This window comes from Saccostrea echinata, unplaced genomic scaffold (genome assembly GCF_033153115.1).
Source record: "Saccostrea echinata isolate AGI-Se365-2 ecotype Australia unplaced genomic scaffold, CSIRO_AGI_Sech_v1 ptg000025l, whole genome shotgun sequence".
Lineage (NCBI taxonomy): Eukaryota > Metazoa > Mollusca > Bivalvia > Ostreida > Ostreidae > Saccostrea > Saccostrea echinata.
Genome location: NW_026889774.1, coordinates 4290175 through 4310846, shown reverse-complemented (window position 1 = coordinate 4310846; position 20672 = coordinate 4290175). Strand labels below are relative to the sequence as shown.

General features: G+C 34.3%; 1 protein-coding gene across 1 annotated transcript in view; it reads left to right on the top strand.

The window, feature by feature from the left end:
* The window catches only part of LOC133192450 (abnormal spindle-like microcephaly-associated protein homolog), a 42122-nt gene extending 25922 nt beyond the window's left edge, over nucleotides 1-16200 (top strand). Inside the window, exons 15-24 of the mRNA XM_061328456.1 lie at nucleotides 4730-4803; nucleotides 5718-5918; nucleotides 6554-6736; nucleotides 7142-10417; nucleotides 11230-11379; nucleotides 11528-11665; nucleotides 13118-13310; nucleotides 13544-13698; nucleotides 13940-14086; nucleotides 14925-16200. Of these exons, the coding sequence (XP_061184440.1) occupies nucleotides 4730-4803; nucleotides 5718-5918; nucleotides 6554-6736; nucleotides 7142-10417; nucleotides 11230-11379; nucleotides 11528-11665; nucleotides 13118-13310; nucleotides 13544-13698; nucleotides 13940-14086; nucleotides 14925-15200 (4793 nt within the window). The 3' untranslated portion in view covers nucleotides 15201-16200. The remainder of the gene's footprint in view (nucleotides 1-4729; nucleotides 4804-5717; nucleotides 5919-6553; nucleotides 6737-7141; nucleotides 10418-11229; nucleotides 11380-11527; nucleotides 11666-13117; nucleotides 13311-13543; nucleotides 13699-13939; nucleotides 14087-14924) is intronic.
* The last annotated feature ends 4472 nt before the right edge of the window (nucleotides 16201-20672 follow it).

The following is a 20672-nucleotide window of genomic DNA, read 5'->3' as shown; positions in this document are numbered from 1 at the left end:
TATTTTCCATAAGAAATGAATTACCGGGAGATGTCTCGTTTTCTCTGATCATATATTAATTGACAGCGTTTATGAACAGCTGTTAAAACACAGGCCTTTGTAAACCGGTAAATCACAAAAAAGAAAAATCCAAGACATAAAAAACAGAAAATATAAATGTCTCTGGAAATAACATTGCCTTTAGATTACTAAAATAAATTAATGTCCTCCGATTTTTGAATTAATCCAAACATTCTATGATGTGTACCTGTACAGGCAGTGTGTATATTTTTATGAAGCCTTCGTCCAAACGAACAATATAATAAATCTTGAATGAAATAACTAACCCCTTCAGTACACACACATTCGCCTATACCTGAAATCTAATCAAAATCAGATCTTTTTTACGGCCTGGAATTCTGATAGTCGCTGTATTTCTAATCTGATTGACTATACATGTACCTTTAACAAATATTCTTTAATTTTCTTCGGGACCCCTGCATCACTAGTCAGGTACTGTACCGACTGAGCTACCCAGGCCGATATCCACGACCCAAACCATTACAGTTTTATTAACTAATATCTTCATTTTTTTTAAAATAAATTTTTAACTTAATTATAAGAAAACAACGCATGTGCTCCACGTGTCAATTATTGTGATAGAGGTACTTACCACGTGACCTGATCATAATGCATTCATATTGGTCAACTCTGTGATGCATGGTGTGTATTTATCAAACCTTTCAAACTCTTTCCTCTTGACGACATCTTTAAGTGTATTAAAAAGTCGAACGACTTCCTGTCAATTTTGAATATCGCCACCGCACGTGTATTTTGAACTTTGATTACCAATTTCATTATTTTCATCAATAATACATATCCTTTTAGCCTGTCATTTTCGGATTTTTAAAAACTAAACTTCACACAAAAAATCACGGACTTCTTGTTAAGTTATGATGCAAACAAACGACTGAAGCATCTTGAACACAAGAAGGGTTGGTGAGGTGCGTAACTACATGTATAAAATAAAAAAAAGCAAAGGCGGATCCAGGGCCGGTGCACTGGGCGCACGCCCCCCCCTCCCCTTCGGTTTGAATTTTTTGTATGTAGAACTTATATGTCCATTATCCTAAAATCAAGGAAAAAACATCTCTTATTTGTAAGAATTTGTCAACTTCTGGGGGCTTTGCCCCTGGATCCCCACCAGGGCTTTGTCATAGACCCACTGGGGGCTTCAATGCAGCCCCCCCCCCCCCCTAGACCCCTCCCCTGCCCTCTACTTTGTCAGCCATTATAAAATTCCTGGATCCGCCACTGCAAGGGGCGTAATAAACAAGAATAGTATAACTTTGAAGGGATGTGATCTTCGGTATTGGTACTTTTACCTATGATATATACACAAAGACCTCTAGATCTACACGACAGAAATAAAGCTTGAGCGGCAGCTCTGCTTTAAAACATGTATCTACTTTTCGGTACAATCATAGAAAATTATAAGTATTTAGCAAATCCTTGCTACAAAGCACAAACACCATAATATTAAACTTGACATGTAACTAAAATTATTCCATCAACAATCCACGAACATACATTGAAAGGATTATAAATATCTGTAGAAATTAAAAAGGAATTTGGAATTAAAAAAAAAACTGTTGGCGAGTTTCTTATTGCTGCTATTGCTTTGAACATGCCATTTGATTGACAATCTCTCTATATATGCCAGGACAGACATCTCTACATGTTACTTTTCAAGGACATAACATCGTTTTTGAAAAAGGGGGGGGGGCAGCCAGAGAAAAAAATTAACTTACCTGAAAAGACTTCACAAGTAAAACCAAAATAGGAAAATAGCCCAGAATCCTATTTCCTGGCGGAAGGGGGTGGGGACAACGGGACTATACTGCAACAAAAAGTGGGGGCCAACGGGACTTTCAATGAACATTACTAAAGTAAAAAGTTAGGTCTGAAAAAAAGGGGAGGCTGATGCTACGTGCCTGCTCTTATAGCTCATGCTTTATTTGATCTGCAATATCATAAGTTTACTTGATTGAATATCTCGGAGTCTCTCTTATCCTTTCTACAGCCTTTTAGTTTGACCAACAATGCAAAATTTAGCCTTTTGAACAGTTGGCGTTAGGGTTTTCATACTTCACATCCGAAATTCTTTGTGACAAGACCTTTCCTTTGGAATAAAAATTTTTGACCTTGTGACGTTCACCTTGGGGTTTGACCCACTTTTTAAAAAATCTAACCTTGGCAATACCTTTTGAACGGTTGGGACTAGTGTTTTCACATTCACAGGTGTATTCCTTGTGACAACGCCGTTCATTGGATATCAACAATTTTTACTATTTGACCTTGACCTTGGAGTTTGACGTACTTTTAAAAAAAATTAAAAGTTTAGACTTTTTACCTTTGACATTAGAGTTTGACCTACCTTTGAAACATTTTAATCTCATTCATAACTTTTCAACGGTTGGTGTTAGGGTTTTCGTATTTTTACATGTGTGTTTCTTGTGACAAGACCCACCCTTGGGTACCGACAGTTTTGACTTTTGTCCTTGACCTTGGGGTTTGATCTACTTTTGAAAAAAAAAAACGTTGACCTTTGCCATAACTTTTGAATAAATAATGCTAAGGCTTTCATATTTCAGTGTCTATTTCTTGTGATAAGGCATTCCTTTGGACACCGTTAATCTATCTTGAACTTAACATTTGACTTGAGTATAAAAAAAAATTAACCTTTGCCATGCTTTTCAATAGTTAGTCTTAGCGGTTTCATATTTCACAGTTATATTCACTGAGACGAGATCTTTCTTTGGGTAACATAATTTTTTATCTCTTGACTTTGACCTTGGAGTTGGATACTGATCTGAGAAACTTAAACCTTTGCCATAAGCTGCAATACCGGGGCATCAGTGTTTCACAAACACGTCTTGTTCAGTATCCAAACTGGACAAAAACATTCACTATGAATCCCTAAATCATTGTGTGGAACCTGATAAATTATTTGACTCGATCTATGGTCTGAAAGAGCATGGCTGACCTTATCCAGTCAATAACTCACAGATTGGGATTTTTCTTAACCAGTGTGTGTTATGGTCTTGATGAAAGGTCATTTGGATGAGTTTGGATGAGAAACTTTAAATTCTTCACCGTCTTTTTCTAGTGAAACATTGTTGGTATCATGCAGAGTGTGACATGGCCTAAACTCAAGTTCAAGGTCACTAAGGATAAGATATTTTGACTGGATGTATGGACTGTATGAACATGTGTGAATTTGAGAAGTCAGTAATACACAGATGGGGTTTGCTCATAACCAGAGTGTGTCATGGCCTTCGCAAGGTCATTTGGACAAGTTCAAGGTCACATACATTCCTTTATCGTCTTTTTACTACAGAGTGAAACATTGTTAGTTGATACCTCTTACAAGATTGCTTATAACCTTATGATATGGCATGACCTTGACTCAAGGTCACTTCTTCCTGCCTGCAGCTCCAACGGAAGACCTACTCGTTGCTTTGCAACGAGCTCGGCTCTAGTTTTCTAATAACTTTTTTTGTAGTTGACCAATTAAGTTCAAATTTGGTATGTTGGTTGAAGAGGCAGAAAGACATATTTTGATGCTAAGTTTGGTTCTCTATGTCAACCAGTTTGGAGCTGGGGTGGTGGGGTAGATTCAGAATGAATGCCAGGGCAAAGAGAGATAACTGGTGAGAACATTCCAATTGTAAACTATGAAAGCTGCAACTAGTCCCATGGGATTAATTAACTTTCCTCTTGAAGAAAATCCAAAGCATTATCTGTTTGTGTCAAATTGAGATTAATTAACACCTCTGTCTGCAAATGAAGTTTGTTTTGAAGTTAAGGTCAATTCTGAATGATGTTTACATTCTCTGAAATGTGGATTTAAATAATGTTCATACTTTATATTGGTAAAATATACAATGAGTTATGATTTTATTGAATTCTAAAAACAAGATATACATAAAGATATGTTTTTTTTAAAAAAAATTTTGTTTTTATTTTATTTATTTATTCATTTTTTTTTTGGCTGCCGTATGTAAATTCAAGAATACTATGAATTTTAACGGGAAGTCCAATAATAAACTCATTCTATCATTACTGAAAGAGTTCTTATTGTAAACTTGGAAGAAAAGGATAAGAGAGCAGTACAATTAATCCCTTGGGATTAATTATCTTGTCTTGGGCAGAAAATTCTCCAGGCTTATCTTTATTTGTCACTTTAAGATAAATTAACCTTTGTCTGCAACTGATGTTTGTTTTGAAGTTAAGGTCAAGCCTGGGTGATATTTGAAAACACATGCTTTATTCTTGTTTGAATATACATTTAATTGAGTTATTATAGATATGATGTTTTTTACTGCCTTATGTAAATACAGGGATACTCTTTACAGGTTGTTGGATATTTAGGAAATATCTTGAAATTTTATAAATACAGTTGTTATTGCATATTCTTCTTCATATATTTTTTAAATTTTGTAATCAATTAAAATTCTCATTCTGTAAGCTGCCCTCTTATTTTCTACCCCTTGGCGGGGCCCTTGCTGACTGGTCAGTTTTCTAGTTTTGTATTAAACTCAATTTTAAAGTAACTATCCAAGGTATTTTTATCAAACTTCATACATTAAAACAAATATTAATGAACCCTAGGTGAGGCATACATGTCCTATGGACATATTTGTAGTTTACTGTTACAAAAACAAGATTTTATTGCATTTTTCAGCAGTTTCAGCTGACCAAGATGTATTCAAAGATTTACTGAAGAATGAAAGAGAAAATTTCAAAGTTCTGCACCAGAAGGTATGTAGATGGATTGACGATTACTCTGGTATAGGATTAATTGATGGATACTGTGGAATAGTTTGCTCAAAAACATGATTATTCTTTCCTTGATCCCAAATGCATTGTTCTTGCATTCTTTAATTTTAAACTTCCATTTAGTATTTTTGGAAATGTCCCTATCAACAAACACAGAATTCTGCAAGCTGTATTACACAACTTAAATATGGAGGAATGCATCACTTTCACTAAAATTATCAAATTAATGGCAGGTTGAAAAGCATGAATTAATAAAAATGATAACTATAGGTAGTCACATGCCTAAGAAAAGTGCCAGTGGTGGGGGTGCTACAAATGCAATTTCGTAAACAAGCTAAAAATAGAAGAAAGATAAACAAAAAAGCAAAGCAGAATTATCATAATCTCAACATTCAAGTTATTTTTATACAAAAAGCATGGAAAAATTCAGTTTGCTTGTCATTTTGGAATTTAGCATTTTGAAGACTTTTTAAACAATGAGAAAAATATTGTTCTTAAGAAAATGGAATTTTTGATAGATCTAAACAGTATGAAAATCAAATAACATATTCAAATGAAAAGGCAAGTCCAAAATACAATAGCATTTCATAGGTATGGTTGGGTTACCCAAAACACTGTATTTTTTTAAAAGTTTAATCAAAATATAAATACATGTACTCAGCTGTACATGTACAATTAGTGGAGTGGACACATCCATACCAATATGAAGAAATAAAACATCATGCTCAAAATATACCATGCACCATACAATGTACAGCTGTTATTTTTTAATTTGTCAGATGTTAGTCTGCCAAGAAAGATAACTCATCTTTCAGGGTAGACCATTGACAAAAAAAATTTTGGTTTAAAATTTTGCCATTTATTAGTTGAATAATATCTTCCCTTTGTTACTAAAGGTATCCGAGTTAGGTGGTGTGCCTATGATGATAAAAGCTGCTGACATGTCTAACACAATACCTGATGAGAAAGTAGTTGTGACCTACGTCAGTTACCTGTGTGCTCGCCTGCTGGACATCAGGGAGGAATGTCGTGCTGCACGCACAATACAGCTAGCCTGGCGCAGACACTACCTACACAGAGCCAGGGCAAAATTACAGGTCTGTCAGAATAAGTGTTTATCTATATACAGTTACTGTAGATTCCTTACATGAGTACTTAATATCACGAAATGGCTCTTAGACATCAAATAGAGAGAACAGTAATTGGCAAGTAAACAGTTGATCAAGAGATTTTACTGGAATCTTACAACACAAAAATAAAACTAGTAATTTTATCTCACAAAATGGTGATTCTTGCCAAATTACACGCCATAATTAATTCCTCAAGTAATTAAGGAATCTACAGTATAATTTTAATGTCCTTAAATAATAAACTACTACTGTCTTTGTTATACCAGCTATCTTCGGATACTTTCTCCTCTAATTCTGAAATTTAGTAATGTTTATTTATGAATTGGGATTTTTTTTATCTCCAAAGATATGAAAGTCCTTTCAGAGCTAATGCTTTTTAGTCAAAAGAATGACACAAAGTTGCACCAAGGTACAGTGTAGCTTGATTGTTGTGATGACCCATGGTATATATTAGGAGATGTTTATAAACTTATTTCAAAGTTTTTATCCTTTCCTTTGTTAATGCTATGGGTCATTACAAATATTTTAATCATGGTGTGTAGTATTTACAGTGTAATATGAGGTTATCATTTGCTTTATAAACAATTTATGTTTTTTTTTAGGTCCAAGAGAAAGCAGCTATTAAAATCCAAAGATTTATCAAATGTCACAGGCAAAGGACGCTTGAAAGAAAACAACAATACTCAGCTATTATCATTCAGCGATGTGTACGACAATATCTTGCAAGAAAAAAACTCCGACAAATGATGGAAGAAAAACGATTGAGAGCTGCTAGAGTATTGAAGGTGATTAATGGTGTTTCATCCTCTGTCTGTCTAACTTTGTCTTGTTATGTGTAGATTTGTAGACAACTGATGAGCATTATCATTTAATTCCTCTCTCTCTTTCTCTCTCTCTATATATGATACAAGTAAATTTTGAGTACTACTGTAGATCACTATATTTTTGCGACACCTTATTTTCGCGAGATAGCTATTTGGTATTTATTAGCAAGACAAAATTTTCGGGAGCTATGCATTTTGTTGTATATAATCCATAACATTATAAATATACGCGAGAATAAAATTTTCGCGAGGAGAGTCGCGTAATTACGGAAAAATAAAGTTCTGGCTAATAAAAAGTGATTTACAATATTGCATTCATTATAATTTTAATATTTTAATAAGCATATTATTTCTGTTGTATTGTAGAATTACTTGCTGACTTGTATGGAACGAAAGCATTTTCTCAGCATGAAGGCAAGTGCCATTAAGATCCAGTGTGTTGTTCGAGGATTTTTAGTACGGCAACAATTAGCAAAGGAGAAGTCTGCTGTAAGACTGATAGAGAACTGGTACTTATTATCCAAGCAAAGCAAACAACTGAGAGCAAATTTTCTACATAAGAAACAGTGCATAATTACAATTCAAAGAGCTGTCAGAAAGTTCAGGGAGAGGAGAAAGTCAGAAAAAGAAAGGGCGGCAATAGTACTACAGAAAACTTGGAGAGCTTACTGTGTGAAGTGTTGGTACAAAAAGACACAGGCAAGCATTACTGTGATTCAAAGAGCATTGCATGCATGGAAACAGAGGAAAAATTTCTTAAGGAAACGGAAAGCAGTATTATTTCTACAACAAAAATACCGAGCCCACCAACTGGCCAAAAGACAAAGAGCCACATTCATTCAGATTAAATCGTCCTCCATTGTAATACAGCAGGCTTGGAAGAGGCACTTGGAAAAATGCACTCGAGCAGCAACTAAAATTCAATCATATTGGAGATGTTTTATGGCGCTGAGAAAATACAGGATAGTTAGGAAAGGAGTGGTGGCTACACAGGCAGCATTTAGAGTGTATTCTGCCAGAAAACTGTATCTGAGTCAACATAGGGCAGTTATAACAATTCAGGGAAGATGGAAAGAGATTCTGGTGGGAAGGCAGATCAGACAAAGATTTCTTGCTCAAAAAGCAGCAGTTATCACAATACAGGCAACCTTTAAAGGCCATCAGGTTAGAAAGCAGTTCCTACAGACACGTTTTGCTGTGATTATCTTCCAGAAAAGTTTTCGCAGGCTTGTCACTTACAAGAAGTTCCAACTTATGAAGGAGAGCACTGTCAAGATTCAAAGAAAGTGGCGTGCAACACAGCATATGAAACAAATATTTACACAATATCAAATTGTCAAGCAATCAGTATTAGCAGTTCAGTCATATTTCAGGGGGTATAGAGTCAGAAAAGCCATTGGTGTCATACGACAAAGAGAAGCAGCAGCTCAACTTATACAGAAGAGCTGGAGAGGCTACAGCATAAGAAAAAAGTATTTGACAGTCAAAAACTGTGCCAAGATCATTCAGACTGCCTACAGATCATGGAAACTAAGAAAAGATAAGGAGCAGAAATGCAAAGCTGCAATCATCCTACAAAGAAGATACCGAGCCATTCTTAGTGCAAGGTTACACAGGAAATCTTTCCTGCAGGTCAGATCTGCCTGCTGCACGATTCAGAAACAATGGAGAATGAAAGTTATAAAAAGAAATCATGCAGCAATTACAATACAATCTCAGTGGAGGACTTATGCTGCACAAAAAAGATTCAGAGATATCAAAAAATGTGTCATTTCTATACAGACAGCTTATAGGGCGTGGAAGTCAAGAAAGGATTACATACTGAAAAGGAATGCAGCTGTTATCCTTCAGCAGAAATACAGAGAATATAGGAGAGGAAAGGCTCAGAGAAAAAGCTTCCTGATCAGTAAAGGGGCAGCACTGACTATACAGGCATTTTATAGAGGTTACCAAGAAAGAAAACGGTTCAGAACATTAAAGAGGTCTGTCATAATAATTCAGGCTCATTTCAGAGGCTCTCAGGAAAGACATAAGTACTTGTCCAAAAAGTCAGCAGCTTTGACAATTCAGAAAAGATTCAGAGAAATTTTAAGAGCAAGAAGAGAGAGGAGATATTTCCTTCTTCAAAAAGGAGCTGCTATATCAATACAAGCAAGTTACAAGGCATACAGAGCTAGAAAGAAGTTCATTAAAGTTCATTCTGCTGTTGTCAGACTTCAATCAGTGGTCCGTACTTACTTACAGAAGAAAAGGTACAAAGATTTTAGAGATAGAGTTTGTACAATACAGAGAAAATGGAGGGCAACTCTGATGATGAGAAACGCAAGGCTTCAATTTATGATGGTCAAAGGAGCAGCTGTCACTGTGCAGGCGTTTTACAGAAAGTGTCAGGCTCAGCAGGAATTCCAAAAAACAAAAACATCTATCATCAAACTTCAATCCTTCATACGTCGATGTCTAGTCCAGAAGGAGTACATGAAAATCAAGCAGTCAGTGTGCGTTATACAAAGACAATTCAGAGCATACATGGACATGAAACAGACACAGAAGGAGTACCTTATTCTTAAAGGGGCTGTTATTACTATTCAGGCTTGCTTTAGAGGTTACTTGGAGCGTCATCATTACAGAAAGAAGAGGGCCGCCATTGTCAAGTTACAGTCAGGAGTAAGAAAGTTTCTCTGTCAAAGAAATTATGCAAGACTGCGACGTACTGTTCTTGGAATTCAAAGACAATTCCGTCAAAAAATGTGTGCAGCAAGAGTAAGAGAGAACTTCTTCATTACCAAGGGTGCAGCCATCACTATTCAAGCCCACTATAGAAGACATATTCAGCAGAGAGACTACAATCATAAGAGGCAAGCAGTTATAAAACTGCAGGCATTCACTTGCATGAAAATCCACAGAGATTTATTTCTGATCAAAAAAAGGGCTGCCTGTCAAATACAAAAGTGGTACAGAAATAAATTGCAAGGAGATAGAGTTCAAACAGAATACCAGATAAAGAGACAATCGGTAATAATTATTCAAAGTGCTTTCAGAGGTTGGATAGCTAGAAAACAAGCGAAACAAAGAAAAATGTCAATTATCCATATTCAGGCTATTGTCAGAAAATTCATCACAGTACAGAAGTTTCAGATTTTAAAGAAATATACCGAGATTTGTCAGAGGCGCTATCGAGCCAAGTTACATGGACGATTTGTTCGTCATCAGTATTTGGCCCTCTGTAAAGCAGCTGTGACAATGCAGTCATGCTACAGAGGAAAACAGACAAGAAGATTAATGTCATTGAAGCAAGAAAGTGCCAGAAGAATTCAGTCATGGTACAAAGGCAGAAAACAATGCATATTGTACATGAAACTCCGAAAATCAGTCCTACTGTGTCAGAAAATTTACAGAACTCGTAGGTTAGCACAGTCAGATCAAAGGAAGTTCTTGGCCCTTAAAGGAGCCGCTCTGACTATTCAGGCAGTTTATAAAGGTTACAAGACTAGATGCATGTACCAAAGGATGAAGCAGGCCATAGTGTTGCTCCAGGCAGCTACGAGAGGTTTTCTAAACAGAAGGAGGCTGAAGAAACGTCATGAAGCTGCGACAATCATACAGAGAGGTTTTAGAAAACACTTGCACAGTGAACTTGTCAAGGTTAGATTATGTAAATTATGTTTTGTTTGCCATTGATTATGACTTTGTGTAGGTTTTGTCACTTTAGACCAACTTACAATATTGAAACCATAGTACTATACATGTATGTGTAAAATATACAGCTATGGAACATACAAGACTGGGTTTTACTGATATTAGAGAGGTTGAGATCTTAAACTTGTACGTGTTAATATACTTTGACGTACATGTACACGTTTTTATAATTTGTATGTTGATATTTTAAAGACGTATAAAAAGAAAGTGTACATTGTGATCAGTGTCTCTGTTTAAACTATTTAGTAGTCTTGTGACATCAGTTTGACTTTAGTTAGTAAATAAAACATGATTAATAATAAGTGCTCATGAAACTAAACATCCTAAATAATGTAGAACAGTTACATTTTCACACATAAATTGACTAATTTTTATTATAAAACCTACAAGAGTACACTTATGTGTAGATGCCAATCTACAAGTTGTAGGAACGTAGAAAAATTGTCATCACTAAAACTGATGACGTAATATGCGAGGAATTTAGGGAATTCCCCTACTAGAGGTACACGTATAAAATCTCAACCTCTCTAGTGTATAATTGCGACATCCTTTTGAAAAAAATTGTTTTTCAGATCTGTTTAATTAGAAAGACTGCATTATATGTTAAATAAGAAAAAAATACTGACAGATGTTAACATGAATTTGCATTTTAAAACATTGAACACATTAATCAGTTGGTACAAGTAAATAACTTGTTTGCAATTTTGCATTACCGGTAATTGCCATTTCTAATAAAAAGCATGAATTTTCTTTTTAAGCGTCACGAGAAAGAGAGACAAGCATACTTGGTACAATTTGCCAAGAAAGTACAGATTCACATGGCAGCAATGGTCATTCAGAGATCCTACAAAAAATATGTATCATTATGTCAAGCCAAGAAACAACTTCAAAGTGTCCTCATAATACAAGTACAACACATTCTTTTTAAATTGCATGCCAATCAATTTTTTCTTCTCCAGTATCAAATGATAAAATGTTAATTGCTGAAATCAGTTTGCTTTCTTGCCAGACTGACGGTTCATTACAAGAACAAGTTTCAACATTGATTAATTGTAGAACTGGATGAGAGGGCGAATATGCCGCTTGAGGTTTTTGAAGCTCAAGAGGTCTATCTTTGTGATTGAAACAGCAGCATTAAAGTGGATACAAATACAGCATAATAAAGAAAAACACCAAGCGGCCACCACAGTACAGGTAAGATATACAGTCAAACCTCATTATCTCAAACACTGATATCTCAAATACCATAGATATGTCAAAGTGATTTGTAAGTTTACCATATTACTTAAACACAAAAAATATGTCACAAAAAGAGTATATTTCAGCATGCAGACTGTATTTATGATACAATTAAAGATCACCTATACATTTTGAGACCACTTGCTCAAGGGTCAAGATGTGAATACAGCTAGAGTAGCTAAGTACAGTGTATGTCTTTGTCTCTTTTTCTTATTACTCTCTCTTTTATCTAGCATGATTCCGTCTGTGTCAGTCAAATTTTTCTTTAATTTTCTCAGTAGATAATTGTAATTACTATCTGTTTTGAGAGGTTATGATTGAATAGTTTTAATTACAGGCTGTTTGGAGAAGATGTAATTGTACAGTTGTAATTACAGGTTGTTTGGAGAGGTTTAGAATTGTGTAGTTGTAATTACAGGCTGTTTGGAAAGAGGTTGTAATTGTGTAGTTGTAATTACAGACTGTTTGGAGAGGTTGTAATTGTAATGTTGTAAGTATAGGCTGTTTAGAGAGGTTATAATTGTATAGTTGATATTATAGGTTGTTTGGAGAGATTGTAATTGTATAGTTGTAATTACAGGCTGTTTGGAGAGGCTGTAATTGTAATGTTGTAATAACAGTCTGTTTAGAGAGGTTGAAATTGTATAGATGTAATGACAGGCTGTTAGGAGAGAGGTTGTAATTATAAAGTTGTAATTACAGGCTGTTTGAATATATAGAGTTTGTACTTTTATAGTTTTAATTACAGGCTGTTTGGAGAGGTTGTAATTGTGTAGTTGTAATTACAGGCTATTTGGAGAGAGGTTGTAATTGTATAGTTGTAATTTACAGGCTGTTTGGAGAGAGGTTGTAATTGTGTAGTTGTAATTACAGGCTGCTTGGAGAAGTTGTATTTGTATTGTTGTAATAACAAGCTGTTTGGAGAGAGGTTGTAATTGAATAGTTTTAATTACAGGCTGTTTGGAGAGAGGTTGTAATTGTGTAGCTGTAATTACAGGCTGCTTGAAGAGAGGTTGTTATTGTGTACATGTAGTTGTAATTACAGGCTGTTTGGAGAGGTTGTAATTGTATAGTTGTAACTACAGGGTGTTTGGAGAGGTTGTAATTGTATAGTTGTAATTACAGGCTGTTTGGAGAGGTCATAATTGTATAGTTGTAATTACAGGCTGTTTGGAGAGGTTGTAATTGTATAGTTGAAACTACAGGGTGTTTGGAGAGGTTGTAATTGTATAGTTGAAATTACAGACTGTTTGGAGAGGTTGTAATTGTATAGTTGTAATTACAGGCTATTTGGAGAGAGGTTATAATCGTATAGTAGTAATTACAGGCTGTTTGGAGAGGTTATAACTGTATAGTTGTAATTACAGGCTGTTTGGAGAGGTTGTAATTATATAGTTGTAATTACAGGCTGTTTGGAGAGGACGACAGGTGAGAATGAAAAACAAATGTAAGAAGATGGAGATGGTGCGACAACGAGTCGTGGAGGCTCACAGGACCGCTACGGAGGACAAGAAACTGGGAAACAGGACGGAGTCAGCACTGGATTATCTCCTACAGTACAAGCAGTTGTCACATTTACTGGAGGCTTTAGTCCATCTAGGTATAACTGTACATAATTAATTATTTAAGAAGCCAATCTCAGCATTTCATGGAAAGAAATATATACTGTAAATAAATTATTTTTTTGAAACAACTTTATGCATGATTCATCAGTTGAAACTGACCTTAAATACTGGTATGTCAGAATATGCACCATAGTACAAGAGGTAACTAGTACATGATAAGTATATTAGTAATATCTCACACCTCTGTTTATATATATATTTTTTTCAGATGTGGCTACACGTCTGTCCCCAGCCTGCTGTGAGAGACTGGTAGAAGTGAATGCTGTGTCGGTGATTTATACACTGATCAGTAGTTGTAATAGAAGTCAGCCACACATGGAGGTCATTAAAATGGCTGTCAGCATTCTACTTAATCTGGCCAAGGTACTTTGTGCTCAGTTAAAATGACTTAATTCTTGCTGTAATGCACAATTTGATTGGATGCAGAAACTTACATGTATTTTATAAAACTCTTTATGAACCGCTTTGTGGTTTATAAAAGCTAAACTGTCCCAATTCAGGTTATACAAAATAACTTAGGTAGCTATTCAATTCATTCCTTAAATAATTAAATTTTACCAGTACTTTGAAGATATTAACAAAAGTATGTTGATGACTTTTTTAGTATGACAGAACCTTGCCCTCTGTATTTGTGGAGGGAGCACTGAATATTCTGCTGGATCTGATGCAGATTTACAGAGAGAAGGGCATCATATTTAATAGAACCTGTACCCTGGTGGGAATTTTAGGCAGAGATGAATGTCGAAGAAAGGTAATATTAAAAAATCCAACTCTGCTGGAGCCTTGCAGTGTGTTTGTTCATCAGGAAATAATTTATTTTATCACATATTTATGATTTTCTACAGTGGACATAGCTCATATAATATCATTTTCATGTCAACAGTTGTGATGACATAATGTTTTTGCGTAGAAGTGATGAAGTAAAATGTAGTGGATTCATATATTAAAAAAACAGTGATAAAACCTGTGATAACTACAGTGTATGTGTAAAATGTAATAAAAAAATTTCTCGTTGGTCTTTGGTTGGGTATGATTTTTATCCAACTCAGTGTGTTTTCTTTCCCTTAGCCATGCAATGCTTAGAAACTTGTAGGTCATCCAAGTCACTCAGGTGACCTATTGCTACATTTATCTGTTTTTTCCCCTTCATTGTTCATCAACATATAACATTTTTTCAGCATCTTATTGAAAACTGCTCATCCAATTTCCACCATTGTTATCATATAGCATCTGCGAGTAAAGGGAAACAAAATTTGGGAGTTTCATAACCCCCCCCCCCCACCACCACCACCACCACCACCACCACCACCACAGTTTGAGGGGTGGGACTCAAATCGTCAAAATTAATACAATATTTCAAAACAATCCTCTTTACTTCTGAACATCAAAAAGTTGAACTGATGTCATGATCGTAATAAGCATTAAGCCCTGTACCAAAATTGTCATTAAGCGGCAATTTAGCATTAGTGGTTGAAAATGTTATCTATTAATGCAATCATTTATAGCTTTAAGCATTGTAGCTGCAATGCTTTTTTTTAAAACCATAATTCACAAAACTTTGTACCTATTATAATTTTTTTGTTTTACAGACCATACTCTCACAGCCTCGAGTGACAGAGCGACTCCAGAGTCTGTATAAATTGACAGCAAGAAAATATAAACTGCACGAGAATCAGCAAATGCGACAAGCTAAATTGAACGCATCAAAAGTATTTAACTACAGCCTTCCTATCAGAGCTACCCCTCATAAACTCCCAAAGATCCGACCTGACTGGGTATTGCACAGAGGATCTTTGCATAACATTGACAATCCAATGCAGGCCATCACCTTTGTAATGGACAGCCTATGCATTGGACGGAGCTGATTTACAGTGTACCATTTTAATTTTACGCACTTGTTTACTCTCTGAGCTAGTTCTTCTTTCTGTTATAAGGAAATTATTTCACCTCTTCACCTGAGCTAGAGGCTTGTGATCTCTTTGTGACAATTTTATGCAATTGATGATTGTCACTATATAACTTCATTTTCAGCTTCTTTACAAAACTACCAGAAATTTTTCTAGCAAAATATACCTCAAAGATGGGGGATTGTGTAAATGAAGGGTCATTCATACATAGATAGATTAATATTTCTTTAATAGAACCATTGAACCAGAAAAGTCAGAATGTAAAAAATATTTCATTTAGTGTAGATTCAAATTAATTCAAATCATGGTACCAGGTTAGAATGCATTTAGGGTTTGAAGTTTTATGTAGAATATTTCTTTAAAAATATGTTTGTTTTGATATTTGATGATGCAACCTTGGTCAAGTTTCTTTAATGGAAAGCTGAAATATCTTTCAACTAATCAATGTTGTCCATGTATAAATATGTTGATATACTACTTTGATTATTGTGATTGAATACAGTATGATTTACATGAAGCTGATCTGCATGTAACATTATGAGCTTGGAAAACATGCTATGTCGCATTTTAACAGTTGGTTCAACATGCAGATTTTGAAAAAAACTAATGAATACATTTGAGTGCAAGATATAACAATACATGCAATGATATTATTATGGATCTATGTATCATTTGCAAATTGAATGAACGGTGACATTTCAGCAAAAGAGAGAATGGTGGATTTTATCCTGAGTGCATTTTTAGAGGGACATTCTAACAGTTTTATGATACAAGTCAAATATAAATTTCTGATGTTTCTATGCTAGAGATTTTTTTTAAAACAAGGGGAAAAGTCATGTTTTTTAATTTTTTTTGTTTTACTTGTTGATTTGCTTTTGTATTGAGTACAATACACCATCAAATTTTTCTGCTGCTAATGTCATCTGTAGTATGATTTAAAATGAAAGTAACTTCAAAATCATGGTGTTTTTATTTCTTTGGATATTAATCCAAACAAAGTTTGACAGTTGTTTGAAAAACAAGAGCAATGAAGAAAATTAATGAAGTTTCACATGAAAACGAAAACAAAATGAAAACGATGAACAAATGTAAAAATAAAAAAAGATTGACCAAAGTGACATGGATGTAATTATCAAAAAAAATGTTACTGAAGGAAAGGAAAACAAATACGACGAAATAAAGTATATATATATATATATATATATATATATATATATATATATATATATATATATATATATATATATATATATATATAAAGATAAATAAAAATTAATCGAATGCTGTGAGAAAAAAAAATGCTACCTTGATGATCTAGTATTGGTGGTTTATCACATAGGATACGGAGATAATAAATGATGAGGTCTGGTCATAGATATTGATGGTCAGTACGTAAAATGCAACGAAAAGAAGGAAATTAACTGTTTTAGTTTCAAAATTTTAATCTTGATTACTGGCTCACATGGGGGAAAATGATATCATTCAAAAGAGTATTACCCTGGTGAACGCAAAATAATGACGGTAATAATGAAATATGAAGATAACGAACAGTATTCAATATCGAAATTCCAATGAAACGACATAAATTTGGAGCAGAGCAAAAACGGAGCTCAAAATTTAGAGGTGGGATCTGGCTCCGGGGCCATAAAACTTAAACGAGCTCACTTTTGATCTCGGCCTCACTTTTTACTAAAGGAATATATAAGGGGAAAGTGAGACTGAGATCAAAAGTGAGATCATCTTAGTTTTATGGCCCCAGAGCCAGGTGCCATGGATGAGTGAGCATCCCCTGCCGACCGGTCACACCCGCCCTATGCTCCTTGTCATGATCGAAAAAAACCCGGAAAAATCCGTAGAGAGTTCAGTGTATAAATAATGGCCTAATAATTAGTATGAAAAACGTCAGTCAGCATTTGACTCAATGATAGGTTGTATGTGCTGACAAGGTCATTGTATCGACCGTAAAACTTGCGAAATGCTGAATTCAAACGAGACTGTTGATATCCTTGTTTCATCAACTTGTTTGTCAATAGCTTGCCTCGTTTTAGAAATTGTTGGTACGTAGAGCATGCTCTTGCGTATCAAATCAACTAAGAGACATAAACCCCATATAAACTATGCGCATGTATTTAATTACACATAATTTTATACTTAAAAATAGTCATTTTTAATACATTACTGAGTAATCAGTCATCTTGATTTGTTAAAAAAAAAATATCTTTAAATTTTTTTAATGGGTACCATTTTCTAAATTTCTAATATCAAGTGTACATGTTTCCTGTCACGAAATATGGAGATTACGAACAGAAATCAAGCTCAAAAGTCAATTGAAACAATATATATACAAATTGGGAGCAGAGCAAACACTTCTAAAATTATCATAGGTGGGATCTGGTCCCATGGAGGAGCAAGCATCCACTGTCTACAGGTCACACACGGCGTGTGTTCCTTGTAATATCTGGACAAACGGAAAAATCCGTAGACAATGCAGTATGTTTATATATCATTTAAGGTACACAATAGATAGGCCAAATTTTTTCCTCAAACTTTGATATTTTGTTCTAGGACACAAAATCTCTCTTTATATGTAATATGAAAGAAATTCAACCATATTTTTTTGCCATCATAGTTTGAAATATGGACTCATACCCTTGTAAGAAGATTGTGAAATCAGACAGCCGGCTCTTTCAGATATTCTGGCGAATTTAAGCGTTCCGAAAAGATTGCAAGAAATGTTGAAAAAAAAATTTTTTTTCCTGTATAGAAAGAAAACGAACCACTTCTAGCAAAGAAATGCATGGATATTCTTTCATACGAAATCATAGCATGTCGTTTAAAATCAGTTAATTTAATTTCCATAACAATTTTGTTTTAGATTGCACGCTTAGAAGGCAGATTAAAAAAAGAACTGAAAATTATCTGAAAGTGACCATGGAACCTAATTTCATCGATTCTAGTTGAGAACATCACATTTTCGTCATAACAAAAAACTTAAAGTAAGAGACAGTTGCATTAGGTGGTCGATAAAGTAAACTAAGTAAAATTTTCTTATTGTCTTGCATATGTATTTCACACCGAAGAAGCTCAAGTCAGTATTTTTTTAAATGAAAAGTAAAAGAGATCTCATTATTGACATTGTTAAACTGTACTTTGCAAACGGAAAATCGCCAATACTAGTGAATAGCATTTATAGAGAGAAGTACCCAGATGAGAAGCATCTTTCTAGAAAAAAGATTTTTCGAATTTGTTAAAATGTGAGCAATATGGGACTTCAGAGACAAAACTAGTCTGTGACTGAAAAGCGCGGCAGCAGTTTGAAACACATTATACATGGCTTTATTCGAAAACTGCCTTTTCGGTCCATATTTTAAAACGACTTGTTTGAAGAGTAAATAATCCAGCTTTATTTAAACTGTCATATATTAAAAAAAATGGTATGGATATGTTCTTTTCTATTTTGCAAAATTTTCCTTTCATTAATCCTTATAGTAACTTTTTTTGGAAACCACAAAATAGGGACATGTATGCTGAAGCACCATGTAAATATAACTTCGGAACGAAATATTTAGATCTAATAACCACATTATAGGCAAAGACAAATAGGGTTTTATAAGAACGATCTACAGGTAATAGCAAGAAATTCCGTCCGGTATAGCTTTGGGGTGTACTCAGTAAAAGAGCAATTATTACTTATCCCTGGTATTACCGAAAGAGTGGTTCGAGACAATTGATTGCAGCGGTTTTGAGAGGTGGATCTCAAGTTTTTCAACATTCCGGGCTTCTTTTAAGTCAAAAACTTCTAAACGAGGAGTCGTAACATGAGAGCACCTGCGATGAAACTCATGAAAGTTGGTCAAGGTCAATGTAAATGATGTCAATGATTTGAGCATATTATTTACCTTGACCTTCAGATCACAAGTAACCTTCAAGACAGCTTTGATTTTCTTTCCCTATTAAGGTATTCAATGTATAACGACCATATTTTGTATCTAATAAATGAATGGTCCGATATTTGTAATTATGGTATCATTTTGAAGGTGTTATGAAATAAAAATACTCCACCAAAGAAAATTACGAAAATTTGATTACTGTCAAATTAATTGCACCTTGAATTTTACATTGAAGTCTATAGACAATGCATGTGTTATTAAGATATTGTAAAAAGTAATTTGAATTTCATAAAAAGCTCTTGGTGAAAATATGCATGCACTCTCTCTTTATTAAAATATGAAATAAAATTAATCAATTACTGCAGATATTTTGACGAAATTAAAATTTTCTTCTTTGCATCAAGGGCAGATAACTCTTCAAAAACTTTTAAAGTGCAAAATGACCAGTTTCTTATATGTTATCAGTCATGTGAATTTGGTTCATTTTCACTTTCATCGTTATCTAGCAATGCATTTTTAACTAGTTTAAAATGATTCAAAATTGTTCAAAATCCCTTCATTATACATTGAATACTTTAAATGGTAAGTTTTTATGTAAATGTATCTTAATTTAATATGATAACATATATATGGCTTTACACAAATTTTTGGGAATGTTGTCAAGACCTCAGATAAACAAACAAAAAAACAAAAAACAAAAAAAAAAACAAAAAAACAAAAAAAAAACAAAAAACAAAAAAACAAATAAAAACCTTTTCCAGAAATTCTTGGGATTTTTTTTCCTTTAATGCGATACATTCTTTTCAGTGTCGTGCAGGCATTCTCCTTGTTTTTGCATGTGAAATTTATTTTACTGTATTGATTAACTTTGTTATTTAATTATTTATCTACATATACATGTTTTTATTTATGTTGTTTTTTTTTTATTATTATTTATTTTGATTGATAAGCACACATGATATGGACCCCCCCCCCCCCCCCCCCCAAAGAATTAAGTTCCTCGTTTTAATTTTTAATCTAGGATCCTTTCCTCAAAATTGCCCCTCATCCTAAATCTAAACCGGAGAAAATGCCGGTAATAAGAATATGTATTATTGGCATGCACAATGACATCCTCATAACGTAAGGGGTCTTGAGTCCACCCGTAGCCGCCGGTGTACCTGTGCCAGAAATCACGACAGGCGTACTCGTCAGTGACAGAAACGGTGAGAAATCACGCTTACAGGTCGTGTGGGTGTTAGCTATAGGCTGGCGCAATGGTCGCTTGGAGAAATTGTTAATCAAAAATATAAACAAAGTTTATAAGATAAAAAGTTTGCAATTGATACGAACTATATATTATTAATTTCACTACTTGCTATCAAACACTGGCATCTAGTACTTAAATATAGGTATTTTTTATGATAATTATTCCGGATTGTTATAGGCCTACCAGCAATCTTTTTATTTACAGTGCTCTATGTGTGTCCGGTCTTGGCTGCAAAATCCTGACGGTGACCAAGAAATAGAAAATTTCAATTACTTCAAAAGTTAATTAATT